The 13,401-nt window shown below is 29.6% G+C and overlaps 1 protein-coding gene across 1 annotated transcript; it reads left to right on the plus strand.

Annotated features, from left to right (window-relative positions):
• Positions 1-1,507: 1,507 nt before the first annotated feature.
• On the plus strand, positions 1,508-2,408 carry LOC145163490 (secreted RxLR effector protein 161-like). Its single transcript, XM_079082329.1, has 3 exons — positions 1,508-1,612; positions 1,756-1,942; positions 2,092-2,408. The coding sequence occupies exons 1-3, from the start codon at positions 1,508-1,510 to the stop codon at positions 2,406-2,408; spliced, it is 609 nt and encodes a 202-aa protein (XP_078938455.1).
• Positions 2,409-13,401: the final 10,993 nt, after the last annotated feature.

The raw sequence follows: 13,401 nt of genomic DNA on the forward strand, positions 1-13,401 counted from the left end.
TCGGTTTAAGGAGATGCACTAAACCGAAAACTCCTTTTGTTCTTGGAAAATGACGATTTCAAGGCTTTAAACAAGAGTTTCAACTAGATAATAAGTGCAGAAAGTAATACTTACGATATGGAAGCAAGAAAGGGTGTTTTCGGCCAAACACACACTAGTCTGTGTTCTCGGTGTTCTTGAAGATTAAACCCAGAAAATGAAGTTAATTGATGAACTCGAAGGGTGTTACTAGTTAGAAAGATCTAATAACAAATCAAGGGGAAAGAAACACTTACATTTTTCGAGAATTTGAAGATCAAAGTGAAGAACTTGATGATACTTGAGAGAGTTTTCGAGTTCTAGACTTGTAAAAAGGGGAAGAATGATCAAAATGATCATGAAATATATATATAAGATGGGGTTTTCGGTCCCTTGACCGAAAACTCTAAGGTCTTGACCGAAACTCCTTTTTGAGGAGGTTTTCGTTTTGCTTCATGTCTAGAACTTCAACAAATTCATCCTAACACCGATTCCTTTGATGTACTAAGTTTATAATATTCCGTTAGTTCAAAAATAATACTGACGTGAACAGGAATAAATCCAAATTGATTTATTTAAACTCAAAGTCTTTCCCAAACTATCAAATTTTGACGGAATAAAATAAAAAACACGAATTCGATTAACGGAATTTGAGTAAGGATAACGGAAAAAAAGTTTCGGGTTGTCACATATAGTCATCTACCAGACTACTCTTCCTTACGAGTTTTTGGATGTACTTGTTTTGTTCTTCGTCCTCATGTTGAGAGGAACAAGTTGGGGCCGAAAAATCTGCTATTTGTGTATTTTTGGGGTATGGTGTTGGACAGAAAGGATACCGTTGCTATGATCCTGTGAGTCAAAAGTTATATGTTTCCCGACATGTCACTTTTTTGGAACATATTCCTACCCGATTCCTGCTACAGCCCACAATGTAACGAAGTCTGATCTTCTGCATATTGATCCTTTTGATGAAGAGATAGAGGCTCGAGACCTATCTATGCCACTTGATCCCTCATCTCATGACACACCCACTTCTTCAGAGAGTTCCTCAACTCCCCTTGTTCCTGAGTCTACTCCTCCGACTGTTAAAATTGAAGACCCACCTCCACCACCACCCCTCAGGGGATCTACTCATCCTGTCAAGTCCACCAAGCTTCCAGATTTTGCTTACTCCACATACTCAGGACCATTTGCTTCATTTATAGCGAGCATCCATCATCTGTCTGAACCTGAATCGTATAGAGAAGTTGTTTTAGATCCTCATTGGCAGAATGATATGGCTGAGGAATTCACTGCTCTTCATCAGACTCATACATGGGATTTGGTTTCCCTTCCTCCTAGGAAACATACGATAGGTTGTCGTTGGGTGTACAAGATAAAAACAAAAGCTGATGGGTTTGTTGAGCGATACAAGGCCTGACTTATAGCAAAATGGTATTTCCAATAGTACGATTTTGACTACGTGGAGACATTTACCCCAGTTTCAAAGATGACGACAGTCCGTACTATGATTGCAGTTGCATCCGTTCGACAGTGGAAGATCTTTCAAACGGATGTCAAGAATGCATTTTTGAATGGTGACCTCCATGAAGAGGTTTTTATGATTCTCCCCCAGGAATTCAGCACCAGCCGGGTGAGGTTTGTCGGCTTCACAAAGCTTTGTATGGTCTCAAGCAAGCCTCTCGTGCTTGGTTTGAGAAATTCTCCACAGTGATTACCTTTCTTGGATTTGTACAGAGTAATCATGATTCTGCTTTGTTTGTTAGATTCTCGAGTGCAGGACGGATTCTTTTGTCTTTATATGTAGATGACATGATTATTACTGGTGATGACCATGGTGGTATTGAGTCTTTGAAGCATGATCTAGCTCATCGATTTTGCTATGAAGGATTTGGGCTTGCTGCGTTATTTCTTAGGTATTCAGGTAGCTCGGTCTAAGAAAGGGTATCTTCTTTCTCAGACTAAATATATCTGACTTTTTTACACGGGCGGGCCTCTCTGACAATCGGACTGTTGATACTCCTCTTGAAACCAATACACGATACTTTCCTACTGATGGTGTTCCTTTGTCAGATATGAATCTTTATCACACTGTTATGGGAAGTTTGGTCTATCTCACAATTACTCGTCCAGATATTGCTCATGTTGTTCATGTTGTCAGTCAGTTTGTTACTGCTCCCACCTTTGTTCATTGGGGAGCTGCTCTCCGTATTCTGAGATATCTTCGTGGCACTCAGTTTCAGACCCTCTTGTTTCCCTCGACGTCTTCTCTTGAGTTACGTGCCTATAGTGATGCTGATTGGGATGATGATCGTCATGATCGTAAATCCACCACCAGATTTTGCGTATTTCTTGGAGAGTTTCTCATTTCATGGAAGAGCAAGAAATAGGACGTTGTCTCTAGATCTTCCACGGAGGCTGAATATCGTGTTATGGCTGTAACTACATGTGAGATTATCTAGTTACGGTGGCTGCTTGCGGATATGGGAGTTTACATTTCTTCATCTACTCCATTGCATTGTGATAACAAAAGTGCGATACAAATTGCGAAGAATTCTGCTTTTCATGAGCGGAAGAAGCACATTGAGATTGATTGCCATTTTACCCGTCATCACTTACAGCACCGGACCATATCGCTTCCGTTTGTTTCATCAACCTTGCAGCTTGCGGATATTTTTACGAAGACACTATCGGCTTCTCGGTTTCGGTTCTTGTGTGACAAACTTTCAATACTTATTGTTGTGGCATTGTGAGTTTGAGGGGGAATGTTAATCTATATATTATTAGTCCACTTGTTTATGGGCCCTTTAATCTTTAGCCAATTATGGTTTTGTCTAGCTAGTATTTATATCCGATTTATTCTTTTTAGTCTGTATGTTTTTCATTGAGAACCCTTGTAATTTCTCTTTATCATAATCATATGGCAATGTTATCAATATCTACATAATATCCACGTAATCATTTTAATTAATTTCCAAATAACTGATATAAGCAGGTAAACCTATTATTGCCGGTAACTATTGTTTTTTTTAACCATTTATATAAATTTAATGATAAACAGTGTAAAATAAAACTATAAATTATAAATTACTAAATGTCTATAAAATCAAAAGTTTGTGAATCGTTACCACTCAGTTATTTTCCAAAAAACATCATATTCACTCGTTAAGTGCCAACTCCCAGAACATGACTCGTGTTGTAGTGGATCTATTTTCGATTGGCACTTTTCCATTGATAAATAATATAATAAAATGATATTTTTCCCAAAAGTAATGTCTAATATGCTAACACTATGCCTGTGGCCCTAAATCGTTAGATTAAAAGTATTATATATGACGAGGATACTTTTGGTAGATCATGCATTGGTAGTTTAGATTCTCCCGCTACCAAAATCCCATATATTTATTGTATTTAAATGAAAATACGATTCCTAATATACAGGTAAAGCAAAAGGATGTCAATAATTAATCTTGTTTGTTATCAAACAATAATTGAGATCCATATAGAATATAATCCTTCAAAGTCGATCTTTTAGGGAGAATTAACTAAAGCATGTAATGGATATATTTTTATCCTTCTACCAAAAGTGCTTGTAGAATCGACTTCTGTTGACATGTAGCAGATCACAAAGTGGCCCAATTTCGAAGCTCAGAAGTCACAACGTAATTTCTAAGCTCACAAGTCACAACGTGGCTGGATTTCAAAGCTCATGCAATGACGTAATGTAACAATCAGAGCATTATCACAAAGTGGCCCAATTTGAAAAGGTCATAAGTCACAACTATTTAAGTATCAACATGACAACCGAGAGGCCCAAAATCGTTCGTCTCGGGTCTCGGCTAAAGGTGCACAAATACCAATTTTTTACAAAAATCGTTTTTTTAAACCGATTTTGGTTATAATTACTTCAGTTTTTGGAAGTCAAATTGTGTTGAAAAATCGGTTTTTCAGTTACAAAAACGATTTGGTTCGATTTTTTTAGAAAAAAAAAAACAGGATAAAAAACCCGGTTTTGGATATTTATAAGAACTTATTAATAACCGACAGTTCAATTTTAACCTAACCAGTTTTGGAAAACCTGGTTCGGTTTTTTCCGAAAGGTTTTAAAAAAACAGGTTTGAAATGTGTAACTCTAATCTAGTTTCATAATTCAGATTTTATTTACGAGATTTTAGTTATTTTGTTCTATTTTTTAATATGTTTTAAATTTAACATCATATACAATCAGGAATCTCCGCCAATAATGTTCTATCTTGATCGTAAACTTTCGGTTAGGGGTGTGATATTTCCACTTAGCTTTTTTATCCTTCCAATAATGTGATTTTTATATCATTTATCATGATTTTCTCTATTCAATTAAAATGGGGTATAAAAAACACCTTATTTTTAAATTGATTAATCAAAAACTTAATTGGATATGGTAAACACCTATACTAATTGTATGTTTTTAATTTCTTGTGGAACACATAGGTTCTAACTTCTAAGTTGGAGTTGGTTAAATAGACAATTGGTAAAGAACTGTTTTTTTAGACTCATGGTTCTAACTCGAATAGTAAATCATTGAACACCAAAGGCCAAGGGTGTAGGGCACCCGGATCTAGGAGCTCACTTTAGGGGTATATGTGATCGAGTTTGAAAAGCATGTATTGACTTATTAGCTTTTCAAAAAGCTAATATTAAAAACCATTTTTTACTATCATTAGAGAAGAAGTTTTTAAAAATCATACACTCTTGACTTTTGAAAAGTGGTTATGACTTCATCAAACATGGAATATGGAGATAATGTTTTTACGACCATAGTTTATATTGGAGAGTGTTTTGAAAAACTCGGAAGTTTTTTTATACATGCAAGAACATTATTCATTCTTTAAATTATCATAAATTAGTTTTTGGTTAATTAATAAGAGTGATGCATTTATTATTTTTATTATACTCTTTTAGATTGGATAATATAACATCCTCAAGGTACTTGGTGCTTGTATTAGAGGATGGTATCATATGTATCTAAAATGAGAATTGGATCTTTATCATTTCTAATGTAAAAGATATAATGGAATTGGATGGAACAAAAATTTGGACATGTATAAATGAATAGGACATCATATTATCAAAGAAAGAGAGTACAATGTTGGGCTTTTATTCGCTATGATAAATAACTAAAGATGAACTTAAGGAATTATTATAGACTATAGAGCAAGGAGATTACTGGGCTTTTATTCGGTATGGGTTTTTTCATGGATTTTTATTTATTTATTTATTTATTTATTATATGTGATCTTATTAAATATAATGTTCAATTAAGTTATCAACCCTTTTTAATATGATTAATTACAATTTTTTAACGTCTTTAATTAAATTATATTTTTTATTTAGTATGTGACTTACATATTTAAAATAACATATTTTTAGATTTAATATGTGACAAAAACATTTTGAAGATATTAAATGAGATTCCAAAATTCATTCAATAAAAGTTGCAACTATATCAAAAAAGTGGAACATTTTAATTTTCATATTTTAATATTTAAAATATCTTTTTTTTAATTATAATACATGATATATATCATGTTCACATTTCATTGATAACACATCGTGAGAAATAAATCAAATGCATGTTTTTTGACAAACCAAGAAAATAAATCATTAAATGATACAAAATAAGATGATAAAAAAAACCTTCCGAAAAAACAATTTGAATATTCATTTCTTTGGGAATGTTCACTAAAATTGTCCGAAAAAAAATCATTACCCAAGTCATTAAAAAAATGAATCATTAAGGTATTTTTCGGCCAAAATTTTCTAACTCATGTTAGTTTTGTGTCATATAATGATCCATCTATTTATTTCGGCTAAAAAAACATGTAAATGGTTCATTTATCATTTTTTTCACGAAAGTTTTGTTTCTCACCAGATCATATATATATATATATATATATATATATATATATATATATATATATATATATATATATATATATATATATATATATATATATGTGTGTGTGTGTGTGTGTGTGTGTGTGTGTGTGTGTGTGTGTGTGGGGGGGGGGGGGGAAGATCTTAAGATAACAATTATAAATTGTTCTCCAAGAAACCAAATATTTTTTTCAAGTTTATAACTTATTTTTTATCAAAAAAAAACTAAAAATACCTAAATTCATAACTTTACATTGTGAATTCTAAAAAATAAATTATATATATTTTTCGGATTCACCGTATGAATTCAGATTCGCGTTGTGAATCTGCATAGATTCACACTGTGAATTTGACGGAAAAAAAGTTAATTTTTTTATCGAATTTGATATCATCGGAAAAAAGGATAAAAAGTTATGAATTTCTGTATTTTTAATTTTTTTTATTGATAAAAGATAAGTTTTAAAAGTTGAAAAAAAAATTGGTTCAATGGTTAATAAATTAGGAGAAAAATTTATTTTAACAGCCGGAAACATCGCCTCTCACAGCATCAGTCCAATTATTGGGTGCAAAATTTTTTCTTCTTTTCCAGCAGCGGATGAACATACATACAGACCTGCTAGAAAAAGAATCTTCATCACCCAAAGAACAGTACAACATAGCTATCTTAAAAAGCTATCATGTAAACAAGAAATAGATTTTGGAATTCTACAAAATCTTTCAAATGAAGATATATGCACAGCTCAAAAAACACCTTCACTACCTGCAAATTTTCGTTGGGAAAATTATAAACTCCTAGCAGAAGGACACTACTTACAAATTTGGTCTCATCAAAATTGGCATATGCTCTTGCCATTCAGCGGTGAAGGAGATACACTATTGAGACTAGAAGATATCATGAACAGTGAAGAACAGATTGACACAGAACCAGGATCACCGATTTCTATTGACAGTACTCATCGGGACTTTTAGCAAGTGATGATTTTTCAGCAAAGGATACAAAGTGATAAGTTTGAGCAAATTTAAGGGTCATTTGTGAAAATAAAACAAGACATGACAAGTTCAAGGGCAATTTATGAAATTATAATTGTTAGATAGAATTATTATAGTTGTCGTTTAGAATCATTATTCTCTACTTTACGTAGGTGTGCAATCGTTTTCTACTTTATGTAGGTGTGCAAGTCATTTTCTACTTTATGTATTTTCAAGTGTCTGTCTATTGAATTGTAATTCTTACGCTACCCTTTGCCTATTTAAAGGGTTGTAAACGATTGTAAAAATCATCGAAATCTCATACGAATAAAAATTTTGTTATTAATTCTCTCATGTCTCTCTAAATACTTTCTTTCCGATTCTAATGATTTAATATTTTTAACTGCTTCTTTAATTACTTTAACTAATTTAATGTCTTCTTGGTTGAAATGTCTTTGTCCATTTTTTGTTGTTTTACTATATAATGGTCCTACTAACTTTGAAAGATTAGGAATAAACTTTCGTGCATAATTAACCAATCCTAAAAAAGCTTGTATCTGTTTTAGACTTTCAAACTTTTCTGGGAATTCTAAAATTTTTGTCGATATATGACTTTGTGATTCAATTTTTCCATTTCCTATTTCTAAACCAAGAAATGATATTTTTCTTCTAAACAATTCCATTTTTCATTTAGAAATAACAATACCATTCTTTTTTATTTCTTCAAATATTTTCTGTAAATGCTTCTCATGTTCCTGTACTGTTTCACTGGCAACCAAAATATCATCAATATATACTAAGCAAAAATCATATTTTAGAAAAATACTGTCCGTAAACCTTTGAAATATAGATGGAGCATTTTTAAGCCCAAAGCTTAAAACATTCCATTCATATTGTCCTTCAGAACATGTAAATGTTGTCCATGGTTTAAAGTGTTCTTCAAGTTGTAACTGATTATATCCAGATTTTAAATCAAATTTACTAAAAACCTTTTTCTTTTGTATCAAGTTTATTAAAGAGTCTTTATTAGGGATATTGTAACCATCATCTTCTGTATTATCATTTAGTCTTTTATAATTATAAACTATTCGAGCTTTTCCTCTTTTTATTTCAGAATGATTTCTTACTATAAAAGCTGCTGACCTATGTGGACTTTCCGATTTTCTAATTAATCCCTGTTTTATCATTTCTGGTATTTGTTTTTTAAATTCTTCTTTATCTAAAGGACTATATTCTATATTTGCTGTTCTTATTGTAATATCAGGATTTTTTAATTTAAATTTACAAATATAGTTAACTTTTGATTTTGTAATATCTTCTCCTATGAGTCCAATTTTCTCTAAGTGTAAAATTATAGGATGATTCATACTTTTGGTTATATCTTTTCCTTTTTCTAACTCATGTGTTAAAAATTCTGTTAATAGCTTAATTGTTTCATTTTTAACATTTGTCTTGATTTGATTATGTTTTAAAAAGTCTAGTTTACCTTGTCCACCACGCTTTTGCGCAAACTCTGATGTATTGGTATATTTAAGTGTTGGAAAACTATATATATGTTTACTAAGTGTGATAAAATTACGTGTTAATGTGATAGCGCCATTTAAGGCAAAAATAAAATTTAATCCGAGAATAAAATCATTAGATTTTACATATTCTAGGATATCATATTTCATACTATAGTTACTTGCAAAGTCTAAAAATTGAATACCTGTTGGTTCTAAGTAATGTGTGATAGTTATTAATCTGTGTTCGATTGTTCTTGTCATTAGTTTATATGATAACTCTTTATGATATGGTTTTGGTGCTATATAATAAGATATAACACTCTTAGTTGCTCATGTATCTACTAATGCTGTTAAATCTAAAAATTTATTATTATCTAACCATAATCTACATTGTAGGTTTATCATGTTGGGTGATCCATCTGTTTGTATTAATGTAGGTTCATTTGTTATTTGAGACATTTGGTTTATTTCATTTACTTCGTTTTCCTCAATATTGATCTTTTTCTTTTTATCTAACACATCTTCTAAAATACTTACTTTATTTTCTAAAGTTTGTACTTTTAATTTATGTAATTCGGCTATTATTTCTAATTTTTCTATCTTTTCCGATTGTAATCCGATTTTTACTCCTTTATTTTCTTTTTCTGTTTTTTCTTTATTTATTTCTAAATTATATAACTTTTTAAGGCATATGTAACAGATTTATGTAAAACATATATTACATTGTGATCTTTTTTCTATACTAGGGTAATATCCACAATTATAACATTTTATATAGTTATTTCCTCGTTTATTTATCCAATTATGTTGACATTCTTCTTGTTCTGTATTTACGTATGTATATGTTATTTTGGTTAAATGTTTATCATTATCACTATCACTATATATACTGTATATTGATTCATTATCAGAATTATCAGAATTTATAGGTTCTATATTATATTCTCCTATTTGTTCTGTTAAATTGCTTTTTTCTATATTTTTATTATTATTTGGGCATTTATTAGCTAAATGTTTAACATCACCACAGATAAAACATTTACAATTTCTTGCTTGTGGCCTTTTTACATATTTATTTTTATAGTATGGTTTATTCCCCTTTTTATATGATGTGTTTTTTCGTAGTTTCTTTTTCTTTCATAGTGTCCATATGCTTGAGGTGTATAAATTGCTGATTTACAAAAGGCATAAGCATTTTTCTGTAATTGTTCTTGTAAAGCTACTTCTTTACACTTATCTTCTAATATAGCGAATGTATATGTGATCCTAGGTCCTATTCCTAAGTTTTTCTGTTCTCCATATTGTTGTTTCCATGTTTCATGTATATATCTTCCTAAATCTCCTGGAAGTTTTATAAAATATTTATCACATAAATTATCATCCATTGCTTGCCCAGTTTGTGATAATAATCTAGTAAAATCTAATGTGAATTCATTAATATATTTTATATCTGCTATACTTAATTGTTCAAGATTTCTAATAGCTGTATCTTGTATTAATGTATTATTTTTTGCAGGATCTACCCCTAAAATTAATGTTCTTATTTGACTAGTAAAATTATATGGGTTATCACCTAAGGCTTTTAATTTATTAATTTCATCTGGATCTTGTGCTTTTTTACTTTGCCAAATACCTAAAGCTATTGGACCTAATGTTGTTTCTAAATAAGCAAACATGTCCATACTATCTTTTTTATTAGTTTCCCACATTCTAACAACCACTTGTTCCCATGACAAAATTTCATCCATCCAAAGTTGTGGTTTTTGTTTTTCTAATAATAACATGCTTCAACTATATATATATTTCAAATTGGTAATCGGCTACCTTTTCCTTTATAACTAGATTCTCCGTTATATCTAACTGTTGGTTGTGACCATATTTCTCGTCCTATACTATCTTCTGTACTAGTGCCTGGTTCACTCCATTCCATTTTAGGTCTTTTTCTGATATTTGTCATATATGTATCATTATTCATAAAGCCTTGTTCTTTTTTATAAAAATCTGATAACATAGTTTTTCCTTGTGATATATTTTCTACTAATGGTAAATTATAGTATTCCTGTAATTTATTATAACTTTCTTCGTATGTTAATCCTAAATCTGTTATGCATTCTATAATCATATCATCTACCTTGTCTTATATATTTAATTCTGTAAATTTTCTATTGATAATATGTTCAATAGTTTTATTAATTTCTTCTGTTTTAAAACTTGTATATGTTTCTTCTTCTATATAATCTATAATACTTAAATCATAATCTATATGTTCTTCTTTTTCAAATTCGCTAAATCCTAATTTCATCGGTTCACTTTCTTTTTCATTATCTGTATCATATATTGGTTCAGTATCGTATTCTATATTCATAAAGCTATACTCTGTATTTTCCTCTTTGTCACTTTGTTTTACTGTTTCTTTTTTAAAGTTTATAAATCTAAGACTTTGTATACCATCACTTCCTTCATATATATAACTTTTCTTTGGAATTAAAACTTCATCTTCTTGTTCTTTTAAATCATTTAATGACCATTCTAATCCTGCTAAATCTTTTGGATCTATTTTTATAGGATCTATCATTTTTATGGATTTTGATGCTATTGTATTTACTATCCCTTCTATATTAACTTTATATTTCATTCCTGATCTATTACTTGCTTTTCCTAAAACTCCTATACTTATTACTACGTTGTTACCTTCATAATTTTCATATCCTTTAGTTTGTAATGCTATTTTAATATTATGTAAATCTTTTATATCTTTTAATATTCCAGGTGTACAATAAAATAGTGCAGTATTTTGACTCAAGTCGACTTCCATTCCTGAGATTATTGCCTTTTTTAAATCTGTTTTCCATGATTTATCTAATAATAATGCTAATATTTTTGTTCCTAAATTTTTTCTTCCTAAAGCTTTTATTCCTATAATAACTAATCCTAGATGTACGAAATGTTTCTTTGACTGTTTTATCTTTTGTATTGTTTCTGGAGAAAATAAATCTATTGTTACTGTATTATCTACTACCCTTAAACTTTCTTCTCTACTACTTCGTATTAATACTGTATTAACATTTAACATTCCAGTTTGATATAATATTTTGGGGTTTAATATATCCAGCTGATGTTAGTTATATAAATTTATATTTCTATCTAAATCAATTTCTTCTTCTAATTGTACAATCTGTTGGTTACTATTAGTTCCTGATCCTCTTCTAATTATTCTGTTTATAAATGTGTCCGATGTAACTATATCTTGTATATTGCTAGTTGAATTTCTAGCTTCTTGTACTGTTCTGCTACGTCCTAAGAGACTTCTATTATTATTCATTTTCTTGGTAACCAATGTTTATAAGGTTTAGGTTTTCTTATTATTTTACTGTCTTCAATAGTTAATTGGTTGATTCCGTTTATTATTTTGTCTAAATCACTTTCTATACTGGGTATGATGGGAGGATTTTTAACTTCTATTAATGTATTTAATTTTTCAATAATTTGTAATAATAAACTGATTATAAAATTAAATAATATAGGATATGTTTTATCACTTTTTCTTGTGCCAGAATATCTAGTAAATCCTGTAACTTCTTCTTTATTATCTTCTGGTTTATATTTTTTAACGTCTTCTAAAGCTCTAATGTATTCTTTAGAATTTCCAGTTTTAACTTTCAACTATAGTTTTAACGACCTGTAAGATTTCTTCTAACGTATTTATTTTAGGCTCAAATTGTAATAATTGATTTTCTATTTTATTTATAAGTTGTTTTGTTTCTATTTCTATTCTTTTAGGTTTATTATTTTCTAATTGATAGCTTAATTGCTGAATTTCTTCTTTGCTTGGAATTAATCGTTTTATATCTTTTAGTTCTTTAATAATTTGATTATTTTGTTCTTTAATATATCCTAGGTTGTCTATTAATTTAGTTAAAAACTCGGTTTTTATAGTTGTATTTTTAACTATTTTTTCTATTATATTTTTATTATTTTTAAACTCTTTTTCTAAACTTTCTCCTAGATTAATAATTAAATATGTTATACCGTTTAAATGTATATTTTCTGTATGTAGACTATGTTTATATTTGTTTTTAAATCTGCAAACAAAATTATAATTTTCAAAGAGACTTTTAGTATATATATATATATATATATATATATATATATATATATATATAGAGAGAGAGAGAGAGAGAGAGAGAGAACGAACTAATATAGATAAATAACAATTATACCATCATATTTAAAAACGATGTTAAAACTGTAATTTTTTATATGTGATTTTGAATATATATATATATATATATATATATATATATATATATATATATATATTCAAAATCACATAAAAAGTTATAATTTTAACATCGTTTTTAAACCTGACCGTATAATTGTTATTAGCCGGTTCATTAAAATAAAAACAATTTTTATGTTACAAAGATGTAGCCTTCCGCTAATTTTATAATTCATGAATTAAAAGACATAAAAGCTAAAAGAAAAGAAAGAAAGCTCAAATTCTTAAAAAAGAAATCGTCGGAAAGAAAGCTTAAATTCTATTATTTTCTAAAACTTTAAAATATAATGTAATTATTGTATTAATCATATTGATATACATTTTTAAAAGGGTTATTGTCACTGTAACCCAATAAAGTTACGTATAGTGGTTTAAATGGTCCCTCGTGATTATTTTTTGTATTTTAAGGGCATAAACTTGTAATTTCTGGTTTTAAAAGGACACTTTTGGAAAAATGAAGGGGTCACCCGGTGACCCTCATCCTATGTAGCAGTTTTCCATTTCCACCTAATATCCAAATAGTTTAATTTAGTCCACGTCATTGTCACGTGTATAGAGGAGTTAATGAGAGATAAGTACGTTTAAACCCCTCAACTGTCTCTTTCGAACACTTTCTTCTTAACTTCTTCATCGAAATTTGTTGTTCAACTGTTCTTCGGTCCTATCCTTTTCTTTAAGTGTTCGTCACTCAAATCGGCGAACTTTGTCGTTGCT

This window comes from Lactuca virosa, chromosome 3 (genome assembly GCF_052849685.1).
Source record: "Lactuca virosa cultivar CGN04683 chromosome 3, Lactuca_virosa_CGN04683_v6, whole genome shotgun sequence".
Classification (NCBI taxonomy): Eukaryota; Viridiplantae; Streptophyta; class Magnoliopsida; order Asterales; family Asteraceae; genus Lactuca; species Lactuca virosa.